General features: G+C 33.4%; 3 protein-coding genes and 1 long non-coding RNA gene across 8 annotated transcripts in view; 2 read left to right on the plus strand and 2 right to left on the minus strand.

Annotated features, from left to right (window-relative positions):
* LOC127866753 (uncharacterized) overlaps positions 1 to 27,634 on the plus strand; it is a 213,232-nt gene that overhangs the window by 156,881 nt on the left and 28,717 nt on the right. The gene's annotated exons all lie outside the window — the stretch shown is intronic.
* The window catches only part of LOC127866754 (uncharacterized), a 195,517-nt gene that overhangs the window by 139,491 nt on the left and 28,392 nt on the right, over positions 1 to 27,634 (plus strand). The gene's annotated exons all lie outside the window — the stretch shown is intronic.
* Positions 751 to 17,285, minus strand: LOC127866740 (uncharacterized). Of its 2 annotated transcripts, none has more exons than XM_052407510.1 (2): positions 17,232 to 17,285; positions 751 to 8,311 (listed from the first exon to the last, which is right to left on the minus strand). In XM_052407510.1, exon 2 carries the CDS (start codon positions 8,296 to 8,298, stop codon positions 5,443 to 5,445), a length of 2,856 nt encoding a protein of 951 aa, XP_052263470.1. In that variant the 5' UTR covers positions 8,299 to 8,311; positions 17,232 to 17,285; the 3' UTR covers positions 751 to 5,442. The 2 variants fall into 2 exon arrangements, with proteins under 2 accessions (XP_052263470.1, XP_052263469.1); XM_052407509.1 differs by lacking the exon at positions 17,232 to 17,285 and adding an exon at positions 16,991 to 17,095.
* On the minus strand, positions 21,204 to 24,384 carry LOC127866764 (uncharacterized). The gene is made up of 2 exons (XR_008043094.1): positions 24,317 to 24,384; positions 21,204 to 22,515 (listed from the first exon to the last, which is right to left on the minus strand). It is a non-coding gene; the product is annotated as an uncharacterized LOC127866764 (long non-coding RNA).

Below are 27,634 nucleotides of genomic sequence, written 5' to 3' on the forward strand. Positions count from 1 at the left end.
TCACATCCATCCCATATATATAACCTGAGTATAAGGAATATTTGTTTCTAATTTTATCACACTTGCAAACGTTTATTTCAAGTTATTGAGCACACACAATTCTTACTACTAACAGTTACATTAACCCATACAACACATATACGATTCCATGGTAGATCTGGATACTATTCATGTATGTACGTAGTTTAAATACAACAGCTCAATTTGTTATTGAGTTACTGAGCTGAAACTATTGCTTTATAATTTGTTACAGTGTCCTTCACCCAATCTGCAATATCACATGAAGTTTTGAGCAAACGTATCTTTTAATGCAGTTGCGTGACAACAGATCAATTGTATTTTAAGAAATTACGCAGAATCCATATTTTCTATCTAAGTAATAGCGGTATAACAATGACCTCATTATAAGGAATACATATAAACACACACCCATAATAAGTATAATTGTAAAATCTTAACATTTTACAAGGCCTTAGTTCCGTCTTATACAAAATAGCATATAATTAGTCAAATGCACATTTCGGGTTCGGTGATAGAGTCTAGTCTAGTAAACGTTTTAAATCTGTGATGTCTCATCAATTTATTAATTTGTTTTGGTATTTTCCATTCAATAGTGGCCGTGACAAAATCGATCGTTTTGATTGACTACGTCAATTTAAATAATAGTTTAAAGACATATTTTCAATAATCTCTATTAAATTAGTAAAGTAAAACGCTGTTAACAGTTTGCAGATTTTACAAACTATCGGGACGCATTTGGACATTTATTTCATTGTACAAAACACAAATAAAACTTGAAGAGCCTTTATATAAATGACGTTTACCTGCTTATTCAATATGAGAAATTGCTTAAATTCCAAGATGTGTTACGTGTCAATTATTACAATAAAACCATGACGGTCTGATGTCGCTAATTTAAGAAGCCTTGCTTTGCTTATTACCAAATGCTAATTACATCAACCAATAACTACATTTTTTAACTAGAGTAGTTAAAATATTGTTTAATAGATTAGACCATGTGACCTTCTTATTGACCTCACCAGACCCAGATATTGGCTTTATACCCCGATAAAATTCCATAACAAATAAATCATTTATGTGTTTTCTGGAGAAGAAACACGTTTTTATTCATATTTCACGTGATGTTTTTGTACCACACTTCACCACGAATCGTACTTGAGCTCGATATAATTCTCGTCAAATTTGAATCATAAATGTGACTTCTAGAACAGGAACTTATTATCAGAGATTTGACCTGTTGACCTAGTGTTTTGCCCCACCTGGCCAAGATTCAAAAGAGCCATAGTTGGTCTAGATTTTGTCAAGATGAACATTGAGTACAACATACTCAGGTCAGGCAAAATTTAACAACATATGTGTAGTTCAATTTACATTCTTGTATACAATTAGAATTTAAATATAGATGTTAAAATTCCAATTATTAATGTTTAAATTCATATTTTATACAAGAATGTTATTGGACTTAAATTATTAACATAATCATAACTTAAACAAACAACATTTTAAGCATGGGTATATCAGTGGATTTAAATGTACTTTACAAATAACAATCTCTAACATTAAACACAAATTAATGGTACAAAGGTGCTTATGTCACAGAGATATAACTATAATAGAAGGGTACATTTTCACAGTGAACATAAACACTAACAACAACGCTACATTGGTTTCAATGTGAATCATAAAATAGTATATTATTACATGCACAGGTAATCGTGTCAAAAAAATATAAACAAACAATTGATCATGCCAAAATTAAGCAACAAAATCTAGAAGACAATAAACAATCATTATACCAGAAGACCTTCATGTACATGTAACATACTTGTCTAGCCTCTCGGTTGTCCAGTTGGCTTCACATTCCAAAATGACGCAACACTAGCAATACACTTAAAGTTAACTTGCTAAAGAAGATTGCCTTCATAACACAAAGTCATATATTTCAACAGGACTGAGGGTAGGCAACGTGTCCTGGATGAAAGCAGGTGATGCTGAAGGTGGAAGAAAATTGTCAGATTGTTTCAGTCAGCTAGGTCAACTTTTTGTTTCCACCCACTAAGTGGAGATCAAATTAACGAGACTTAATTAACCCAGGAGCAATCTTATGCTAATAATTTCATTAATAAGTTTTTGTTTTGTCATTTTTTTCTGAATCTAGTTCCGGTTATTTGACCCAACCCAAATTATATGAATTACCAATGACGAGATAAAATGCATATTTGTTTTTATCTAGTTTTTGGGCAGAAATTTAAAAAAAAATAGGCAACGGACTTCAACCCTATCCACCTTACATATAATTCCAGTTAAATACCCAAATAAGGTGTCATAGGGTCATATAGGGTAGTACTATTTCTTGAGTAATTTGTCTGATTGTTTTCTTTAAACGTTGACCCCAATCCATACTATGCAATTCATAACCTGGTCTCGATATATGACTTCAATGTTTGAAGTTTCGTTAAAAATAGATGCATCTTATTTGTTCTCGAGTTCTCGAAAGCCAAAACCGAAAGTTGTTGCCACCTGTTAACAAAAAAGTGTTGCTCCTGAAAGCCAACAACTAACAAAACGCGATACCTGAATAATTATGAATGCAGAAACCAGATTGTGGTATTAGTTGAAAACGTTTGTTTATTTCTTTGTTTGTTTTTCCATGAACTAAAATGTCACCGAGGATATCCAAATAAATTTGTAAACCATGAGCTATCCCGAGTTGATAATTTAAATAGGAAAGACTTACTTAAGAAGAAGGAAACAAATAAAACAGCCAACAAGAGAGTACCACTAGCTATAACTTATTCTAACAACCTTCCAAATATCCACTCAATAATTCGAAAACATACAGACAAACTATATAAATCAGACAGAATGAAAAATATATTCCCAGACGTACCAATAGTTGCATACATACGAGATAGGAATATCGGTGACATTTTAGTTCATGGAAAAACAAACAAAGAAATAAACAAACGTTTTCAACTAATACCACAATCGTGTAAGACTAATTGTATAGTCTGTAAAATGTTGAAAAGAGGTTTTCATAACAACCCAAAAAGTGACATTCCAAACGAAGCAATAAAACAGAACTGTAACATTTATAACTTGGTGTACGGTATGTTTTGTATTAAATGCCAAAAGATGGTATACGTCGGAGAGACAAGCAGATCATTAAAGGAACGTGCCAAAGAACACGAGGCTGACGTGCGACTACGAAGAGGGAAACCAATCTCAGAACATTTCAATGGTGCTGGCCACAGAGTGCAGGATATGGGTGTATCAGTGTTAACACAAATAAGAGACAGTTCCCATTATTACAGACTTATTAAAGAATTGGAATTTATAAAGAAGTTTCAAACGCAATCACCAAATGGACTAAATACAAAAAATCAACTTGATGTCCTGCTACGGGAAACTATCTTGTAAAAAATATATGTGAAAAACATTTTACATTAATCATCAACATAAATGAATGTAAAAATAATAGTACTTTATGCAATTTATCTTGTCCATAATGTGTATATGATATATAGAATAGCAAGTATATATGATTATTTAATCAAATATCATTAGAATATTATACATAGATATGGATTGAAATAATTAGAGTCATTAAATAAGTTTACCCTATTTAATTTATGATAATAAGTTAAGGTAGATTATAATTACATATGATGATGATTGTTTTATTGTAAAATATCAATTTATTAAATATATAAAGCACACATTTAACATAAGATTAAGATACAATATGTAAGTGTTTAACGTCATTTCATTTTTGGCGAATTTTTACATTTTTTGGCGCCATTTTATATAACGCCATTTATGACGTCATCATGTACAACGTCATTTGACGTTTAAAAACATTTTTCTTTGTTATTTAAATTGTGCAGTCAAAAGACGTAAAAATGTAGTTAACATATAATTTCCAATGTTTTGATAAAGGCATTATGCCGAAACGTCAATTAAAGGAGTATAGTGGAAGCATTAAAACCACAGTAGATCCCAATAACATATTAAATAATAATGTTTACACATTTCAAATACAATATTAAAGCAAACACTTTCGTATGTAAAGCAGTTAACTAAAGGTTTGTTAAACAAGTGAGTACAAAGAATACAAATAATACAGACGATACGACTTACGAACAAACACATAAACAAGAGCTGTCAGAGGACAGCTCGCTCGACTATTCGAGTGCTTGACAGTATAACGTAAGCCATCATGGAGAGGGGGTATAATGTGCCAATCTCCATGCAGAGTTGTCGTTCCTTGCTCTCACATACATTGATCCAGCTATGCTGGTTCCCGTCAAATCACTGCGCGGAGGTTGATAATGTGCGTGTGTGGTCATTTAATAGATGATCTTTCAATAATATGGAAAAAAATTGGGGGGATTCTGGGTGGGGCATGGGGAATGGTTTGGGTGGAGGGCATTGTGGTATGTAAGGTAAGTGTTGTTTTGTCCAAGTATGAATCAAATGTGATCATAAATAAAGAAGTTGTGGCAATTTAAGCAAAATGTTCAATAATCTAAGTATAAAAGGAGCCATTATTCTGTAAAAATGCTTGATACAGTTGTCTGCTCTTGTTTATAGATTGGGATCATGTTGGTAAAAAAGTATGCAAAATATGAAAGCAATATGTCAAAGGACATAGGAATTATTTGGGGTAGTACGCAAACTTTAACATGTGCACGCTAACGGGAACGGGAACGCTAACGCCGACGTGAGTAGGATAGCTCCACTACATGTATTTCATATATAATAGTCGAGCTAAAAATGACACTTTATGCAAATCTCTTTCTCCAACTAATTGCAAGTCAGCCGCAGCAAAAAATTGTTAGCAAGTTATTCCAAACTATCGAACATAAATACTTTTACATGAGAACAATTGTGAAAATTTCAATGTCATTCATCATTCAGAGTCCAGCACAATATTATTTGCAATAAATAACTTTTCACCAAAAAGCAATTACATGTGTCTATATGGCAAGTGATTTGATTCTAAATATGGCACTGACCTTTGAAGTAGGGAGACAGGTGATACACGTGACAAGTCGTCTTACATTTGCGTCCACCTATTCTTAAATCATAGCCTATACATATGTTATTGAACAGACATCTGGACACACATACACGCTGACAGTGTGACTGTTAAATGCAGCCTTCTTCGAAGGGGGCATAACATGCAATTTCATTCCATTTATTAATTGATTTAGTTAATAAATTTTAAGATTTATTTATTGCTCGAATCAAAGGAAAACATACCATGATGTATCCATTGCTGTTAATACCTATCAATCATACATGATGTTTTTAATTTAGACTGAATCTTTTTCAATCGTAATTGACTTGTTGATTAAAAATAATCATTTCATTCTCAAAGAAGCTCAATTCTGACATAATCAAGTACTTAAGTACTCTCTAGAAGACCGGCGTTGATTCCGCATAATAATACAATCGTGCAGCGTTGATAGCCCTATTAAGATTTAGCAACGTTGCTTTCTCTGCCTTTGTATTCCTCCATTTGACCAAGTACTTGAAAACAAATTCATAGACATTGTTATTACAAGCAGGGTCGGCGTGCATCTTGTTCAACTCTGCATTGCTAAAACCAAGTTCAACGCCTAGCATCCAGTATTCTTTACCAATAACCCTAGCAGCTGTTTTAAGATTATCATCTTCAGCTAGTTTATTTAAATCATGACCATCACATTTGTCAGCTAAATCCAGTTCGTTTTTAAACCAATATTTCAAAGCCTCTGATCTTTCAACTGAATGACGTGTGCATGCTTCACAGTCCGCTTCGCTCTGGTAATTAAACTGTGCCACTCTGAGCATGCCATTATTGTGCGCCCATTTTGTCATGAATGGACATTGAATATACATATCAAATGCTGAAGCAGTTCGTGGTGTCTCTACAGAATGACCAACAAAATCTTGCAAACTTTGCACAAGTTTGTGTCTAACTTCCTGGCAAAGATGGAAGTCAATATCAGACGTATGCTTATTTGAACAACAAGCTATCCTTGCATAAATTATATAGTCTTTATACCAGATGGTTAAGGTGTATGTTGGTTGAATGGTAAAAATTGCCAATCCGTTATACAAGCGATATTCGCTCTTTTCCGTTGTGATTGGCCAAGCGCGGATGCACACAGCCACAAGCCTATGAAAGAACGATGGAGGCATAAACTTTTCGCAAAAAACAAAACCTAAAACTGGAGTTCTTTTGAATCGTTTGCAGTCAGGTGAAGTGAATTGGTCTATGGGAGGCGGTGCAATTTTCAGTCGGCAAGGAACAATGTGGAAATCATGCAATTCGACATTGGTATCTAACATGGCATCCGTTTTACCGTGTCCACATGTGTTTAGTTCTGATACCTTTGGCTTTGCCATAACATTTAGATGTTCCATATACTTAATGACATCGTCTTTGTATTCCTTTATGTAAGGGGGGCTATTGTTCATAATTTCATCGATAACGTGTGGTTTGAGGATTGCATGCTTCTCATAGTATTCACAATCCTTTTGAAATATGGGTTTTCTTCTACCGATATGTGTTACAAAACACTTGAAGACTTCAATGATCCATTGGGGAGCAAGAACAACCAAATGTTTAAGTTCATCAGTGTTGAAAAAAAGGATATTGCCTTGCCTGTGCTGTAATTCCAGAAACACTGATAGTTCATCTTTCGAAAGAACAAGTGGGTGTTTTTTGGAAAGATTTACTTCTTCAATATTATCCATGTGTACTAATTGCTGGCCTTCATCTCTCATTTTGTCAAGAGACTGTTCCATATGAATCCATCGAAGTGGATACCTATCTTTACCCCAGTAATCTTGATTCTCAGACAAACGTTTGATTTCCTCTCTCAATTCAGCAAAGTCCGAATCAGTTGGTGATAAATTGTTCACTAGGAATATCTTCTCGTGAATATGATATAAAACTGGTGAATCTCGTTCAAACGACAATAGTGCGTCATTAAAATATTTATTCTTTGTATTTTCTTTGTCTTGATCATTCCCCGCCATTTGGTCTTTTCGAGTTCCAACTAAAATGACAGTGTGTTTTATTTCCCCTGTTGTTGACTTATAACCACTATACATGTGGATTGCATTCAGCCAAAACTTAAATAGATCCAAATACTTACACTCATTAACCAAACCACACCAAATTCCGCTTCCATCAAACTCTTCGACCTTGTCATGCAAACTTTTTGTCATGTCCATTAGCACTAAGTAAATCGACCTTTGATTCAAAAAGAACTGATGTGTAGAATAGTACAATGTCTGGCCTGCAAAATCCCAAACAGAAACAGTTATCTCTGTTTCTATTCTTTCTAGAGGAACGTTGGAGTCTTTTAAAGATTCATCTTTGTTATCGTTTTTCTTTTGTACCAATGGTAAATAGTTTTGTACAAACTCATCTTTTTCATGTTGTTCAGTATATTTCCTGATATTGTTCATTCGTTCTGGTTCAGTTTCTATTTGATTGTCATGAACATCAGCATCTATTTCTTCTTGTACAGATAACCCGTCTATTCTATCAGTGTCATCAGTAGAAGCAGTTGCTGAATTAGTGTTCAGTGGAATTTTGTTGAAAGCACTTTCCATCCTATTTTTATATTTCTGTGACTTGTGTTTTGTATCCAAACACCAATCCCCATCTTCCATCACTTGGCACCTGTGAAGATCAATACCTTCTGTGCTTGAAGGAATAATGTTTTTATCTCTGAAGTCTTTAATCAGATTGTTCACAAGTGAAGTCTTCCCCACACCAAACATGCCAACAACCATCAGGCGTATAGTCTTAACTTCCTCCTCTCCATCTTGTAATGCTTTAAAAAAAATCTTGATGGCTTTGTCATCCAACTGTTTCACAGCATTTGGGATCTTATCTGGGTCAAATGGTTTTTCAGCAGCATCAATATCCTCCTTGTAAACTTCCTGCATCACATACCTGGCGACAGTAGGTTGACGCCAGATAACAAGCAGAATTTTAAAGATCTCTTTTGTCTTACTAGTTGAAAACCGTACACTAAAGCCAAGAACATTGACAAAGCGACTCATATAATCTGCCAAAACATTGTAATTTCTACCATGGGCTGACTCGTGGGCAATTTTTGTGATTATTTCTTTTAGCAATGGCATACTTTCCTCTGTAATCTCATCAGCCAGTGACCTCAAAATGCGAGCAATGTCCAGTGTTTGGGGATCAAATACCACATCATCGCTCACAACAGGAGGATCATCGGTTGTGTTGTTCCCCTCTGCCATGATGTATTAAACTCTGAAGAAAGGTTTAGACATACAGCAGTTAGAGATGAATTATGATACTATAATAAGGTATTAAAATTAAGGCTTAACGAATGGAATTCAATTGCTAAGGAAAATGAATCATGAAGTTCAAATAATATGCCATTAATTAGTGATCTAATTCCATTTAATACATATGTTTACCAGACATTCTTTAAAAAAAAAGTATATAATAAAGTTATGGTAGCATCAAAGATCTAACATCAGTCTGGAAAAGATGAGGCTATGTTTCCTAATGTACCTATGTGACCAATAATACAGGATTAAAATTAACACCCTATCAATTACAGATAGTTCATTATGTTTATTACCATCACATTGTACTACTAGTATATAATTTCACATTTAAGGTTATGATTTGGTACCACATAATGGCGACAAAACAGAGTTTGTAAGTAATACACGGATTTCAAGTATTATTTAATAATTTATACCATGTGTGTGCCAAATAAGGCTGCAAACAGATAGACAAACGGCATTCTTTTATACAAAATTTAGAATTTGTATTTTAAATATATGTTACTCATGTCTATTATTAAAAGAAGTATCTACCTAGCTTTTGGAATGTAATGAATAAATTACATATATTTATTATTTATAATTAATAAGGAATAACAAAAAGTTTATGCATAATCCCCAAAGTCCGATTGATAAGTGTACCAAGTTTCATCTAAGTGTCTTCAGTACTGAACAAGATATCTCAGGATTCAGTTCGACAAACTGATGAAATGACAGACAAATAGATGGTCACAGTCGTAAATAATTTGGGTGAAATAAGGTCACAAGATAATTTGCTTGTTCCAAACAGTAAGAAAGTGAAGGTCAAAAGCAAATTAGCTGCCCTATGCTGCTCCTATGAACTTGGTATAATAAATAAGATGTTCAACTCTCATGCCATTGAAAAGCTTCAGCTTCAACACACTTGATACAATCAGGGCCCTAACAATGGAGTACTTACAACTTTTCATCCTTTTAATTTATTCAACAGACTACTTTGAGTTTAACTCAAGTATGAACAGATAGTTTTTCTTCTAGTTTCACATTCATTTAAATGTAATAATTTTCCAAGATACCAAAATGTCTTCTGAGATATATACGTTTAAAGAAAAATATGGCCCAATGGTTGTACAAAAAGATCAGGGACTGTGTCAAAACACACCATTGAGTTTCACTGTGAAAACAAAGTAAACAAATGAAATTTAATATGAATGTAGCCTTTTTTCAAAACAATTTACCGAACACTATTTCCATAACTTGTTGGAAAAGTTTGAAAGACTTGTGAAATATACCATATACACATGTATCTTTATTCTTTATATTCCTTCAAACAGGGACCTGTATAGGTCCTAGCTTTGAATTGCCAGAAATACTTACTTACCTGTATTTGAATGGACTTACAACAATAACTATATTATGCAGAGGCGTATTCCAAATCAGATTCATTACTCTAGTAAATGAGTATTTTTTTGAAGACAAGTACTCATTAAAAATATTAAACAATAATCTGACAATATCCAATTAAATTGTAGATGGTATATTTACATCTAGTGATGTACACTTCATCTACATGTATTTGTTGAAAATTGAACTCCAAATTTAATAAAATGTGATAATAATTAGCCATTATTTATAAATATTTGAATCCCATCACATTAGCACACTTGTGGTACTTCAGTCATGTTCGTTCCAAAAAATCCAAGTTTGTAATTTTTAGTCACATGCAGAACAGGAAAAGGCGACGCCTACTGTAACAGTTCATAAAACTGTTGAGCCAAAGTTGAAACATCGCTTCTAGCCCAGGTACTTCATCTGATTTCAAATTAATTTAACCCTTTACCGCTAAAGTATATATCTTTACACATTTGTTGTCCCTCAGAAAGTTAAATTTAATTGAACATCTTTCTTATTAAATTCATGTTTTAAAGGCTTCATTTCCAACCCTTAGTTATTGATGTCAGAGCAGCAAACAGCTCGCAGGCTGTTCTGGTTTAATGCTGTTTGCAAAAGCCATTTTAACTTTGCTTCGTAAAGGGGAAAGGTTAAGTGCAAAATTCCACAAATAAATATGTCTATGAACTTATTCAGTTGATCGAATCTCCATTTGATTTCGTTCTGTCTACCATAACTTTAAATGTCGATTTTTATGATTTTTGACCGGCGCGACTTTAAACAGGTCTGTCAATACTATATAAACTGTTCGCTGGAGTTTCTTTAGCAACATTTGATTAAACGTACACTGTTAACAGCCCAGCTAGCACGTGACGTTCAAATAACGTTACGCTTAAGTTCTATTCAGGTTACCATCACACAGAACGTTCCCAGAACGTTTTCAGAACGTTGTAACAAAAATCAAACTATCAGTATTCGTAACTTATTCTTGTTATATGAAATATATATTATGAAAGCCACATTTGAACAGATCCTAGAATGTATTGGTGGACTTGAAAAGTGTAACGTTCCTGTAGCGTTCTTACCACGTTTTTGTCGGAACGTTATCGAGAAACCAAATTTCAACGTTACATTCCTAAAGTTCGCAGAACGTTATAAGAACGTATAAAAATCACACAATATAAACATGTACATTAAATATGTTTTCATAAAGAATTTGACGTTGTTGTTTTGCTTTTACAAAATACGCTTATAAGTAGATTTGCATTTTGACCCGTTTGTGTATCTTAGAATGTTTGTTTCAATAAATAAGCTAATGCAAATCACATGCAAATGAGCTAATAAATATGCAATAAATTGGCAAAAAATTGGATCAATAAATCAGCAATAAATTGTGAATAATTTATTCATACATGATAAATGAATTGTCAATAAATAGGGTATCTAATAAATATGCAAAAAATTGGATCAATAAATGGGCAATAAATTGTGAATAATTTATTCATACATGATAAATGAATTGTCAATAAATACGTTCAATAAACTGGCAATAAATTGGACGTAAGTACAAAGCCTATACGCAATAAATTGACAATAAATCGGGTTAACAAGTCTATAATAAATAGTGTTGATAAATTCTGAAAACTGAAAAAAAATCTGATGAAAATTTAAATGTAACAAAGTATTAATTTGTTCCTGTATTTTTTTTATTAAATGTATTGGTTTGTTACAGAGATTTTTTATGCATGGGCTGTATAATAAGAAAGCGTCGTTTATACTAATAAAAGTTCATGAAAACATATTTTAAGGCCATATATATTCAGAAAAAAAGGCAATATGCCCATCATTCCAAATATAATACATTACAAAGAAATATACAGCCAGTTAATGGTGAGGCATTATACAATATATTAGATATCTGGTAAGCTATAGATACAACAACATGTAGTATTGATGATGAAATCATATGGAAGTAATTGAAGGAAAAGAATATAGCCTTAAATTGTCTGAGACCATACAGAATGGAGGGTATCTTTCGAAGAAAAATCAACATTGTAGCTTAATGGTATGAAATTGTATATAAAATTAAATATATATTTCAAATATGTTTCAAAAATGTTATACGCTTCAAATTAGGGGATCAAAATAAACGCAAAATGGTAGTGACCACAAAAATGTATGTCAAATTTATGTAACTATGTTTTTATCTTTAGAATATGAATTGTAGCTCTATAATTCTTATAAAGTAATGAAAACTTGCGCAGTTTTGTTTTGCATAAATGTACATATCAGGTGCCTTTATCAATATTAGTTATTTACAATTTACATATAGTAGCCTGGTCTCTTATGAATTCCACAAAGGCAGTGAATGGAGGGAAACTAACAATATGTTTCTTCTCGTAATCGTTGGCTTTGGCTGCCCAACGTTCTTGAACATTTGCTGGAAGCTTGGCTAGTATAGGGGCTAAGCCAATCGGGGTATCGTAGAACGATAGAGCCGTTGAGAACTCATTGTCTTCTTTCAAGGCACGTATTTCATTCAGCAAGTCACTAAGCTCATACCATTTTTTGAGTCTTTATAGGTCAGCTGAGGGAAAGATTCAATACGCCTTGTGATAGATTGGTGGACAATCTCCGCTTTTCCATAACGTTCATCCAGTCGAGACCATAGTTTCTCGCATGCTAAGACTGGATCTCTGCGGTACGATGATCTCAAGCTAACTGCGTGCTGGCGAGAACTTGGCCACTTCACAGCCAAATCCATTTCCTCAGAAGCGCTTGTATCCATCTCGAACATCACGTTCTTGAAACTCGTTTTCCAGGCTTGATAAGACTCCGCCTTGTCACTAAATATAGTCAGTCGCGAGAGAGCCAAGTCTTTTTTAAGGAGGAATTTGCACAGATTTTCTCCAATATTAGTGTCAGATACTGTTGGATTTTTTGTGGATTTCTTGATGTAATCTTGAACTAGATTGTCAGGTTTTACAACAGGCAAAGTTTGCAATTTGAATTTAATGTCTGGTGCAACATGACTTTCCGACCTATCAGAGCCTCATGCTCATCATGCTCTTGTAGTACCTTTATTTCTGCAGCCGCGGCTTCAAAAGCTTTTTGCTGAGAAAGAACTTGAAAATTCGCTTCTGATTCTGCCTTTTGTTTCAAAAGAGCTGCTTCCTGTTGAGTATATTTCTGTTTTATCTTTGAAGATTCAGCTTCTGCTTGTTTCAATGTGATGAGTTCACTGAACTTCACTCAAATGGCTAGAATATCTCGAACTGTGTGTCTTAATTCACACCACCATAAACAGAGTTTGGCTTCATGCTTAACATGACTTTTTTCTTAATATTTATTGTTTAATTTGGTCAATCTTTTCCAGCGCGTGTAACTTTGCTTTTTCCTGTAGCAACGCGTCTGTATAGTGAGAGCCAATAATTCTTTAAGACTTGCTTCACTTTACACATTTTTTAAGTACACTTCAAATGCGTCTTTTACTTTTACGTAACTTTCATAGGTTTCTTGTAATTGCTGTTCAATCAGGTTAATTTCACCAACATAACTCTCATAAGTTAAACTTCTTACTTAATTTGTCCAAACTTTCAGCCACTTTGCGCCATGAAGCAGAACAGCGCTTCCTAAAGTCATCAATTCTCTCTTAATAAAGAGCCATTCCTTATACAGATAACAGACGTTCACGCTGTGTTGACATACAATAAACTTTCTAAAGCCGGTTTAAATACAGATGAGACTTGAGTGTGACCATTTTGAATGTGGATTTAGTTCGATGTCCAGTACCCGTCATCTCCATCTGCTACTAGCAAAGTGTAGGTCAATTTACTATTCTGTTCTGGAAACAGATAGTGAACCGATTGTGTCGAAAAAGAATACTGATGTGGTGGTATTCAGTATTTATTCTTAGATTCAACTCGATGTATGTGGTAAATTGCTGCAAAACAATATAAAAGACGTTCAGTTCTGCAGTAAATTAAGTATCAATGATACAAAGAAAATGGTGTATTGTAATAAAAAATACTTAAAATGACTAAAAAAAGGTAAAACATATAGCCTATACCTAATTAATAAACAATGACATAGTTACGAAAGAAAAGCTTTGGAAGTTACCTTTACATTTAGGACATATAGCCTCAACTGGGTCGAAATGGTAGGTACGACGTAATTTGGGTACGAATAGCATTTACTGAAAAACCCTGAATGAATGAATATACCTCAAAAATAATTACTGCCTTAACAAAATACAAGTTATATAGCATTGATAACATGTGGAAACTTACACCATTCGGGGCTATAAACCGGTATAAACGTCTTAAGAAAATGCCGAAATAGCATTGGTGGCAAACGCTTCGAACATTCGTAGGTGAACAAACACTGATATATCCAAGGGAAGTAAGCAGCGCAATATTATACGGTTACATATGATCGATATAGCCAGCGCACAGGTTTTGTTAAAAATGTATACAAATTGCTAGAATAATGTGTTTGTTTCTCGTTGACTGTGTTTTGTTGTTTGACAATACATTTTTAAAAGGAGAAATATAGCAAAAGTTATTGCAAAATGTTAAAGTTGGCGCAAACAGACCAACAGACCAACGGACCAACAGACAGGGCAAAAACTACTATAGTGGGGACATAAAAAACAAAAAAAAGAAAAGTTCATTTACATAGAAAAACAAATTTTGCTTTCGTGTTCGCTGGGTCGTCTGTACTGAGCAAGGTATAGCGTCCATGACCTTAATTTATGGAAGACATAACTGCAAATATCTTTGATCTTCATCAGTTTTTTTGACAAAAATTATATATATTTAAATTAGTATTGAATTCAGTATTTATGAACATGGCTGGTCTTCTGATAAACAAGAATTGTAATCAGGCTTATTGCATAAATTAATCATGTTAAAATTGCCAGAAACTAGCTTTTTATGGCTTTGTAATTTTAAATAAAATCTACCAATTTATGGCTACTTACAAATAATGTTTGAAATTAGCAGGAAACGATTTTCATTGCGCAAATATAATGATTATGAATTAAATATGTACAAGACATATATTTAAGTATAAAGAATAGGCAATAAATATTGCTCAATTTTTTCTATCTATAATGAATAGGCAATAAATATTGCTCAATTTATTTCTATTTATAATGAATTGGCAATAAATAATGCTCTATTTCTAATTATCTATAATGAATTGGCAATAAATAGTGCTTGTCTTATTTCTATCTATAGTGAATTGGCAATAAATAGTACTAAACATTTTTCTGTTACAATGGATTGGCAATAAAGAGTACTCTATGTATTTTCTTTCTCAAATAAATTGTACAGAAATCGGGCCTTAATAATGAGTTGACAACAAATAGGGTTAGGGCTTTCACTGAAGAAACCAATTTATTGCTTATTCGTTAAATGAATTGTCAATTAAAGGGGCTAATGAATTGTATTTCTCAGATTTATTACCAATTTATTGACAATTTTGGTACAATTTGCTAAAGATTTTTTTTGTTTGGGTTCTCTTGTTATCTAAACCAGCAGATCTCCCGCGTGCGCGCCACTCGATTCCTTTGTTCACTGACCTACAAACTGGCTAATTTGATTTTTCAAACTTTGCTGTTATTGAATGTAAACCTTTTTGTTCAATAATAAGAGAAGTTGGAGCCTACAACAACGAGTTTGCGAGGTAGGTTTTTATTGTTATTTCAATTTGTAATATTACAATTGATATCATTATGCACTTGCTTTAATTTCAAATTCGGAGTTATGGGAAAACTCGTACCATGGAGACTGCGTACCACTTTTGAATATACTAACGTTCACTTAAAAGTCATTTTTTGGTAGGCATTTGTTGTTGAAAACATTCTTGAAAACACATGTAATTACGTGAATAATTAATATGTACACTTCAACGCCGTTATTTCGAACACCGATAATCCGAATTACCGTTAATTGAAAAAAGAAATAAAATTCAAAAGTTGATCTTAACCTAAATTATTAACATTATTAAATTCTAAAATTGAAATATATAATTATGTTAAATGTAGTTGATAACAAGAGATGTGTTTGTCAGAAACACAATGCCCCCTAATGCGCCGCTTTTTTTTACCGTTGACCTTGAAGGATGACCTTGACCTTTCACCACTCAAAATGTGCAGCTCCATGAGATACACATGCATGCCAAATATCAAGTTGCTATGTTCAATATTTCAAAAGTTATTGCAAAACTTTAATTCAAGGTTAAAGTTTTGGTGACAGAATGACAGAATTAATGATGCAATGACAGACAGAAAGAAAGACAGGCCAAAAACAATATACCCCCGATCATTCGATCCGGTGGCATTAAAAGTGTTTGTTGGTCATGACATGATTAAAATATTGATCTTGTAGGTTAATTTCAAATTTAGTTATGAATTGATACAGTCATAAAATACATTATTAAATTTAAAGATGTTGTAACGCTTGATTATTTTACCATGTATGATAGAAAATTCGGTTTCATATATGTGTATGTTCAAGATGACGCATACATGTGTGTTTTCTTGGTTTATTCATGCAGTACATGTATGTCTTGTCATTTTTTCTCCGTTTTATTAAAAAAAAGAACAGTTGGTCATTCTGATATTTTTTGTACTTCCAGGACAACTGGGAAGACACCAGAACAGATCCCGATTCAAGACAAAAAAGAACAACAATGCGATGATATATATTTGTATAAATTACATGCGATAAACTTGTGTAGAATAAAGATGTCTTGGTTTTCAACCTCAATATGAAAATTATATTTATGTTCGTTTTAGGTTAAATGATGACGTTATTCCGCAACGTTTCGGGAACTTTAAGCAAACCATACATTTTAATGTTAGGAGAACGTTACAGTGCAACGTTCCTGGAACGTTTGGGCTAACCTTATGATAACGTTCTAAGAATGTTTTTGTGCTAGCTGGGAGGCAATATAAAATTTAGCTTTGTTGCTTTTGTATTACTATAATATTGCCATCCAGAACACGAATGCGACACATACAAAGTCTGGTTATCTGTTAATTGCTTAAATCTGTCATTTAAGCCTGAATGTATTTACAGAGAATTGTTGAAGAAATATTTGTATCGCCCATAATAAAGGCCATATTTTTTTATTAAGTGGCGAAATTTTGTGGACACTTTTTTAACGATTTAGAGGACACACATTATATTGATCTGATCGACAAACTTAACATACATATTTCTTGATAACAACCACATAGCGAACACTTAGATCTTACCTAGTTTTTAAAATTTAATCATGGATTTCATCGCTCACTTTCGGTTTTAAAATCGGAAGTAGGATTTTTTTATTATGAGGCTACACACTACTATGAACATCTTCATACTAAACGTCCTAAAGCGTAAAACAACTCACACAGATAAACAAAGAATCTGAAAGAAACACATAAAAGACTTTAATCCGTTTCTTTTTTCATATTTAGTAATGGAATATTGTTGTTATATTGTCATTGGTGTTACCTTATTAACGGCTGTTTTAATACCGGTGTAGCGTGAATATGGTCAGATCGTGAGATCTGTCAGATAAACCGGAAATCTGACGATTCTCACAGTACCCCCGTGAGATTGCTCAGATCAGTCGCCGTGAAAAATGTCAGATTGATGAAAAATAATATTTTACGAATGGTTGTTTATATTCAACTTCATTTCGCGTTTTAACACTTTGCAGTTATTTTCGGACATCTTTTTTTCGGACGTTGAACGTAAAGATTTACTAACGACTCGCCCCATAACGACTCGCCCCACTTCTTAAAACGACTCGCCCCACTTTTATAACGACTCGCCCCACATGTATAACGACTCGCCCCACATAGATAACGACTCGACCCATAATTACTTATATGGTATGATTTTTAATTAATTTCGATTTTATTGTGTTTTAAGTCGGTAAAAACTGGTGGGGTATTGACAAAATATCTTAAGATTTGGCAAATTAGAAGTTTGATGAAATTTGTTAAAATGCTTTACTTTAACTTTCACCTTTTTCAGGAACTTTCAACAGAAACTGGAATACTGTATCGCATCCTGCATCATATGTTCAAGATTTCTACACCTGGAATTTTATCAACTCTTGCAATTAATATTATGCGTTACCGCAGTACCATAACTATGTTTTTGCGTATATAATATATAACGACTCGTCCAATCATTTTTATTGTTACATTTTTAGCATCTATGTTAAATGTAAACAGTACAGATGAAAAGAAAGAGAAATATATAAGAAAAACTTTTTTTGTGTTGATGGTTTATTGGATACTTATGTACTTATATACAACAACAACAACTTATAAAAATAGAAAGTTACGCAGTGTGTATAATAATATCAATACATTGATATAATAAGAAAAGTTTACAAAAAGACAGTAATACATCAGTACCGGGTAATCAATATAATTATATCTTAATATTATCAACATTGAATTTATGAAAATGATTTTATTCAAACGTTTTATTCATAACAAATTTAAACACTATTTACACAAACAACAACAAATACAGCAACAACAACTATTTACACAGGTCCGTACATGGCTGAACACAAGTCCAGCAGCTGCGCTGCAAATACAGAGTGCAAAGCGCAGGCATCGTGTTAGTCGAATTATCAATTTAAAATGATGGTTTATATAATCATGTATACATCTTTAAATACTAAACTCCGCAGTGGCACGTATTACTCAATTAAAGTTACAACCATTTAAGTAATTAAACAAATCGTGGAATTAATTGATTTATCACAAATGGTTTCTTGTTTATTTGAAACCATTGCAAATTTTCCGCGATAATTGTTCACACCTACAAATTCAAAGAGCCGCCATTTAATTAGCGTTTAATGTTTATTTGAAACCATTGAAAACTTTCCGCGCTAATTGTTCACACCAAAATTTAAAAGAAACGCCATTTGATTAGCATTTTAAAGGTAATAAATAGGTAGATTTAAGATTATAATGGTTATTTTAAAATTATAAATAAAAAATTATCTTACAGATGAATTGTGTCCGTAAAATTTCTGCAAAAAATAAATTTCGGCAAAGACCTTTTTTTCATTCTTCTTACCTTTCAATACCCGTATATATGAAAATATCTTTACCACGAAACAAGGTATTCACGCTTTCGCGATTATGACACGTGTATTGTTGATTGTCATCACCCGCCCGCGGTAATGTACCTGTCAATTATGTTGTTAATTCATCGGTCTCCTTTATAACGATAATCCCTAAATTCTTGAGTAATTTAACCTGGGAATCTTTAATTGTCGATATGATCTTAGCCTTTGCTTCTTTTTATAAATATAAAGGAAAGTATGAGATGAGACAAAAGTACCGATATCCAATAGTCTTGCTTTATGATTATATTGTCACTGAACAAAGATGTAAAAAAAATCATAAAATAAAAATTATTACTTTTCAGAATATGCCTACAATAGACGTATTTAAGGTCAGGTATAAGGCAAAAAAACGCTGAACGATGGTTATCAAACAATGCCGAACCTTAAATTAATATTATGAATTTATTTCATTTATATTACCATATATAATATAACATTTTATTTTGAAAGGGCGAGTCGTTATATATGTGGGGCGAGTCGTTATACATGTGGGCGAGTCGTTATACATGTGGGGCGAGTCGTTATAAAAAGTGGGGCGAGTCGTTATGGGGCGAGTCGTTAAGGGGGCGAGTCGTTACATTACCAACGTAAAGACGTTGTTCACAACAAAGATATCAAAACAGTAGTTCTATCACCATGCAAACATTTGATTTTTTGAACGATGTTCGTTTCAAATGTTATATATATCGATGATGTACATGCATTATGTTGTAAATAAATAGGTTAATGTGTACTTTATGGTGTTGCAGTGTTTTAATAGAAATATCTAACATTGATTTAAGAAAATATTTTCAGAATATATATATATATTATTTCAGATAAAAAATGATTATAAACAAAATTCAATTCCAGAAATGTATAATCCTAAACGCTGTTTTTATCATTATTTTAGCTAATTCACATGTACACTCTCAATTCAAGAAAATTATTGTATTATAATATATTTCATACAATCAAAGTTACCACTATCATCATTTGTTTAGTCTGTCAGACATTGTCGGTTTTGCTTGGGTACTGTTTAAAAGTACCCCGGGTACTCTTACGTATACTTAACTGTACCCCGGGTACACTAAATATACTAAAATGTACCGTCTGCCTGTCTGTCAGTGCAGTCTCTCACAAACTTTTCAGGGCTTCTTCTCAGAAACTCAATATAAGTTTTCAACATGAAACTTTATGTGTGTATAAATATTGCTGAGGAAAGGTGCCATGCACAAGAACCATAACCCATCGCTTTCTGAAATAAGAGTTATTGCTCTTTGTTGTTTTGGTATGATGTTATTAGGGCTATATCTCAGATACTATACAAGATTTTAACATGAAACTTCATGGATGTATAATTATCAATGCACAAGAGCCATAATCGTATACTTTCTTACATAACGGTTATTGCCCTTTCTTGTTATTGTTTTTGTATGATGTAACTTTTCAGGGCTATATCTCATAAATAGAACCATAACCCTTCACTTTATTAAATAAGAGTTATTGCCCATTGTTTTTTTATGTTGTAACTTTTAAATAAGTGAGAAAGGGTACAACCCTTCAAATAAACTTTTCTGTAAGTTCTGCATCCATCAATATTCAACATTTATTTTGCGGGGGATATCAATTTAATGAATTTGCTTGTTATTATTAGTCTTAAGGTTGAAATGGACTTAACATTTTAAATAGCATTGATTATATAAGACACAACAGACTCATCAGTCATCAGTATTATGTTTGCATAATATTCTTAAGTCGGTTACTGACCTAGGTCAAAATATAGTTGAAGTTTATCACCTTTCGAGGTGGTCTAAAAGTCCTCACCGCCTAGAAGATAAGTCTACAAAGTATATAAAAACCGGTTCATGAACATGAAATAATAAGTCATTTCCGCCATCAAATTATTTATTTTAAGTCAATATGTTCTTGGAATCTTAAAGCACTCATTGAAAAATACATCACCACACAAATAAATATTTAGGTCAATTGTGATTCTGTCAAGCAATGATTATCATATCAATTATTATCTCCAGAGTTTGTTTTTTCTGGCACTTATCATAATCTAACCATCTGCATTATTTTTGCCAAACAGTTGGTTTTGCGATTTGAGCACCACAATCATCAATATTTTGTGTGTGGATAAGATGTTATAAAAAAATTAGAATTTATTTATAGAACCTTTAAGTTTCATTGTGCTGTACTTGTTTAGGAGATGTGTAATACCAACTGGCTACTTCTGTTTTCAGAAATAAAAGGCACAGAAGGATTTTATTAATATTTTGTGGAGTTCTCAAAGCCCAAAGCACTTCCTGCTACAAAAACATATTTTCGAGCAACAACACATATTGATAATATACTATTGGTTTATTAAGACATCAACAATAATCAACATGTATGCATGAGCACATATAGTAATTATGATTCATATAAATTAATAAATGTTACAGTTGTCTGTACCCGAATAACATGGTGTTATTAATACTTCATTATGTAAATTGATGATTTTTTTTATATCCTCTGATTATCCATTATTAACTGGTCAAAATGAGAAATGCATTTCTAATTGAATCACATGTTATTAAAACCATCATTTTGAATAGAAATTACACATGCAGTTACAACCAGCTGCAAACAAATTTTTGTTTCTTACATGATTCCTGATTTGTGTGAAGGATAGGAAACTACACACATAGTGAATGAAATATTATCAATGTGCACTTATCAACATTTGTCTTTGATTTAATCTATCTTGAATAATGCATACTTTTTAACATGAAAATCTCAATTTCCAACAAAACACTAAATTAAAAGTTACAGGAAGGTGGTAAAAAATACATAAATTCAGTTACAAAGCAATGAATTGAAAAATATCTGTACATTCAAGTTAACTATAAAACATGGCATCACCTTAAAATCAGTATCAATATCACCTAAAATCTGCAAATGTTCAGTAAGATTGCCTTTTTAAACAAAAAAATTATAATTGCCCTAAAATGAGTGATTTAACAATATGTATACATAGAACTATCATGAACCATTTTCAACATTTACTTTGTTGTTCTATAATTTAAAAAAATATGCAATTCCAAATTATTTATGCACGTAAACCATGTACACACAAAATTTTAGTGCCCATCTTTACTTTTTAGTATTAAGTGTATTTGACCTTGATTTAGTTTTAAAGCCTCATTAATGAAGGAGCTGACTGGACAAACACTTGGCTTTTCTGTAAAACTGCAAATACATTGTATTGTATTTACTCTGCTGACTCCTGTTTGAAGCTTTCTGCTGATTCCACTGCTGATTCCACAAATATTTTTAAGTTGTTGAGGGACACTCCAGACTTCAAAACTTGTCCACTCATTGTTTTAAGTGTTGCAATATTCCCTTTTATATTGTCTACAACATATGGTCCAGTGTAATTACTTTCAAGATTTCCTTTGGCTTTTCTCGCCGCCCTCGAAGCATTGAACTTTAACACTCTAGCCCCAACATGTATTTGATCAAATTTTCTTTTTTTGTTGTTGGCTTGAAATTAGTCTCTTTGGCTTTAGACATATTGTCCAGTACAACTTTTCCTGCAGTTTCTGTTTGTTGCTTTCGCACACTGGATTGTTTTTCAATCATGTCTGGGTCGGACAATACACCTTTTTTGTCCTGATGAAAAAAAGACAAATGCACATCATAAAACAATCCACCAAAAAAAGGAACAAGTATTGTTCATGATTTTTTTGCTTTTGCTGATTAATATTACATTTGTGTAACAAACAAGTCTTTTTACTCTTCTAAAGAACATTTCTAAACAAATATACTTCTTCATTTTGAATGAATCATACCAGTACTTGATTTAAGAAGGAGAAAATAGTCCATTATATGTCAATATCCAGAATTGTTTTTCTGTCAGTTTGACAAAACATAAAATATAATTTTTGTTTCCATGTTTGTTTCCAAAGTGAGTGTTTATTCATAAGTGCAGTTGATGAATTTTTGAGAAAAGATATAACTTATTATGTAGACAGAACAAGAAATATATCGTTGTAAAAGAAAAAGCACATAAATTGAACATACAACATAAACGTTGACGTAATAATTAAATATTTCTAGGGAATTCCTTATTCTAAACACTTATAATTTAGGTGGTGATCAAGAAATATACTCGTTGTTTAACAAGTATGGCCCTGAATTGCTCACCTGAGTTTGAGGTACATGTAACCAAATAATCAAAACTGGACCTAGTGACCTAGTTTTTGGATACACATGACTTGGACTAGGTATTTTCAAAAATAATATTTCGTCAAGATTGGGTCATAAATGTGGCCACTATAGTAGTCACAAGATTTTGGTAAAATTTAAACAGTTGAACCGGTTTTTGGACTCACTGACCCAGATTTGAACTCGACCTAGATAATGTCAAGATTCTAACCAAGTTTAGTAAAGATTTAGCCATGAAACTAGGGAGTTCAAAAACCTTTTCTTTAATTTTACCTAGTGACTTATTTCTTGACCTCTGGCAACTTAGTTTCAAACTTGGTAAAAATATAATAGGGACACATTTTTTTACCAAGTTTCAGGAAGATTGGACAATAAATGTGGCCTGAAAGGGAAAGTTCACGAGGTAATTATGATGACGCATTACCAACGACAAACAAAAGGTGATTGAACAAGAGATGTATTCGTCAGAAACACAATGCCCTCTTTTGCGCCGCTTGGATATAAAATTTAAATATATCATTAGGCAGGTTTAGAAATTATCTCCCTTGTATAGCTTATTACTTCCCTTGGATTGTATTTTTTTACTTTTAAGGAAGACCGTGACCTTAAAATTTGGTTTTATTATATCCTTTAAAAAAATATGACTTCCCTTGTGAAATTGATCTGTACAGGCCAAAAGATATAAAATAAAAATTCTCTCCCTTAAAAGCTTGTTATTTCCCTTGGATTTAGTTTTTTGACCTTTGACCTTGAAGGATAACCTTGACCTTTCACCACTCAAAATGTGCAGCTTCATGAGATACACATGCATGTCAAATATCAAGTTGCTATCTTCAATATTGCAAAAGTTATGGAAAACGTTAATTTTTTTCGGACGGACGGACAGACTGACAAACTGACTGACACACTGATGGACAGTTCAACTGCTATATGCCACCCTACCGGGGGCATAAATAGCTCAACATGTGCTCGTAGTGCTGAGGTGAGCTAAAAATGTATAAAATTTAAGCATTTGTTTCGTATTTTTGGTTTTGACAAACCATGAGGGGCAGGAGGGATGAACCAATAAGAGATCGCTATGCTGCCCCCTTCTTTTTCACTCTAGGCCTTTACATAACAAGGATATGTTAAAGAATGTGGGACTAAAACAATTAATTGACACAGGATATGGAAAACATTAAATCTTCATCTAAACTCCTGTCAGCAACATATTAAGTATGTAATCAAAGATGCTTTATTTACATACATCAAGAGCCACAGTCTGCAACTGACTCGGGTACATTGCTTCCCGTCCGTACAGAAGGAAAAATAGGCAGTAATTATCAATGTTTTCATAAGAAAGGCAAGTGCGCACTACCACCTTCATCATAATCATTATTGCATACAGAGAGTTGGTCTGACAAATCTCACAGGCACTTATAATCAAGCAATCAAGAGAAAGAAAAGTCGCCACCTTTACCACCTTTATAAGCATCATTATTGCATATAGAGAGTTGATCTGACAAATCTCACAGGCAGTTATACTCATGTTATCATGAGAAAAACAAGTCACTATCACTACCACCTTCATCATCATCATTATTGCATGCTTGGAGTTGATCTGACAAATCTCACAGGCAGTTATACTTATGTTATCATGAGAAAGACAAGTCACCATCACTACCACCTTCATCATCATCATTATTGCATGCTTGGAGTTGATCTGACAAATCTCACAGGCAGTTATACTGATGTTATCATGAGAAAGACAAGTCACCATCACTACCACCTTCATCATTATCAATATTTCATGCTTGGAGTTGGTCTGACAAATCTCACAGGCAGTTATACTTGTGTTATCATGAGAAAGACAAGGCACCATCACTACCACCTTCATCATCATCATTATTGCATACATAGAGTTGGTCTGAAAAATCTCACGGGATGTAATTAATAATGTATTTATGAGAAAGGCAAGTAACCGCCACTACCACCTTCATCATAATCTTTATTGCATACAGAGAGTTGGTCTCACAAATTTCACAGGCACTTATAATCATTTTATCATGAGAAAGACAAGTCACCATCACTACCACCTTCATCATCATCATTATTGCATGCTTGGAGTTGGTCTGACAAATCTCACAGGCAGTTATACTTGTGTTATCATGAGAAAGACAAGGCACCATCACTACCACCTTCATCATCATCATTATTGCATACATAGAGTTGGTCTGACAAATCTTACGGGATGTAATTAATAATGTATTCATGAGAAAGGCAAGTAACCGCCACTACCACCTTCATCATAATCTTTATTGCATACAGAGAGTTGGTCTCACAAATTTCACAGGCACTTATAATCATTTTATCATGAGAAAGACAAGTCACCATCACTACCACCTTCATCATCATCATTATTGCATGCTTGGAGTTGATCTGACAAATCTCACAGGCAGTTATACTCATGTTATCATGAGAAAGACAAGTCACCATCACTACCACCTTCATCATCATCAATATTTCATGCTTGGAGTTGGTCTGACAAATCTCACAGGCAGTTATACTTGTGTTATCATGAGAAAGACAAGGCACCATCACTACCACCTTCATCATCATCATTATTCCATACATAGAGTTGGTCTGACAAATCTCACGGGATGTAATTAATAATGTATTCATGAGAAGGCAAGTAACCGCCACTTCCACCTTCATCATAATCTTTATTGCATACAGAGAGTTGGTCTCACAAATTTCACAGGCACTTATATAAATTTTATCATGAGAAAGACAAGTCACCATCACTACCACCTTCATCATCATCATTATTGCATGCTTGGAGTTGATCTGACAAATCTCACAGGCAGTTATACTCATGTTATCATGAGAAAGGCCAGTCACCACCACTACAACCTTTATCATCATCATTATTGCAGCTTGGAGTTGATCTGACAATCTCACAGGCAGTTATACTCATGTTATCATGAGAAAGACAAGTCACCATCACTACCACCTTCATCATCATCATTATTGCATGTTTGGAGTTGATCTGACAAATCTCACAGGCAGTTATACTCATGTTATCATGAGAAAGCATCATTATTGCATATAGAGAGTTGATCTGACAAATCTCACAGGCAGTTATACTCATGTTATCATGAGAAAGACAAGTCACCATCACTACCACCTTCATCATCATCATTATTGCATGCTTTGAGTTGGTCTGACAAATCTCACAGGCAGTTATACTCATGTTATCATGAGAAAGGCCAGTCACCACCACTACCACCTTCATCATCATCATTATTGCATACATAGAGTTGGTCTGACAAATCTCACGGGATGTACCGTAATTATCAATGTATTCATGAGAAAGGCAAGTAACCGCCACTACTACCTTCATCATAATCTTTATCGCATACAGAGAGTTGGTCTCACAAATTTCACAGGCACTTATAATCATGTTATCATGAGAAAGACAAGTCACCATCACTACCACCTTCATCATCATCATTATTGCATGCTTAGAGTTGATCTAACAGATCTCACAGGCAGTTATACTCATGTTATCATGAGAATGGCCAGTCACCACCACTACCACTTTTATTATCATCATTATTGCATACATAGAGTTGGTCTAACCAATCTCATGGGCAGTGATAATCATGTTATCATGAAAAATGCCAGTTACCACAACTACCACCTTTATAATCATCATAATTGCATACATAGATTTGGTCTGAAAAATCTTACAGGCAGTAATAAACATGTAATCATTTATATGATTACAAAGACAAGTTACCACCACTTTTACTTTTATCATCATTATTATTGCATACATAGAGTTGGTCTGACAATTCTAATGGGCAGTAATTATAATGAAGACAAGTAACCCTCACTACCATCATCATCATCATCATAATCATTATAGCATACAAAGAGTTGGTCTGACAAATCTCACAGGAAGTAATAAACTTATACATGTAATAACTAGAAATGGCGCGGTAGAGGCCGACGAGTATCCCTACACCGCATGTTTGACCCAGGGGTGCCCCAGGGTTGGTAATGGGTCCATGCATAGTTGAGATTGACCGTATTGTCATAAGAGAAGTTCAGTATCAATTAGAAGTGAATCGGTGTAGAAATGAAGAAGTTATAGTAAAAGGCAATTTTGGGTGGGCGTGGTCTTTGTTGGCGGGGTGCCCCAGGGTTGGTAATGGGGCCATGCATAGTTGAGATTGACCGTATTGTAATAAAAGAGGTTCAGTATCAATTTGAAGTAAATCGGTGTAGAAATGAAGAAGTTAATGTAAAATAACCTACAAAAATGAGTGAAAATCTCTGACCCGGCCTCACCCCAACCCCATAACTTTTGACCCAGGGGTCTGATCAAAAAATTCCAAATAGTGCAGGGTTGCACATATGCTCGTAGCTACTATGTGCACATATGCTCGTAGCTACCATGTGGGAAAGTTTCAAGGTTCTTAACCAACAATTTGCTTGATAAAGATCTCTTTATCACAACTGTCTATAGGTGAAAATCTTCACTAATGAATGATCATTTAAATAAGGCAGTGGTACATGT

Source organism: Dreissena polymorpha, chromosome 2 (assembly GCF_020536995.1).
Source record: "Dreissena polymorpha isolate Duluth1 chromosome 2, UMN_Dpol_1.0, whole genome shotgun sequence".
NCBI lineage: Eukaryota > Metazoa > Mollusca > Bivalvia > Myida > Dreissenidae > Dreissena > Dreissena polymorpha.

Excerpts from the sequence above, each read along its gene's own strand:
- LOC127866740 (XM_052407510.1), bottom strand. The coding sequence starts at position 8,298 with ATGGCAGAGGGGAACAACACAACCGATGATCCTCCTGTTGTGAGCGAT.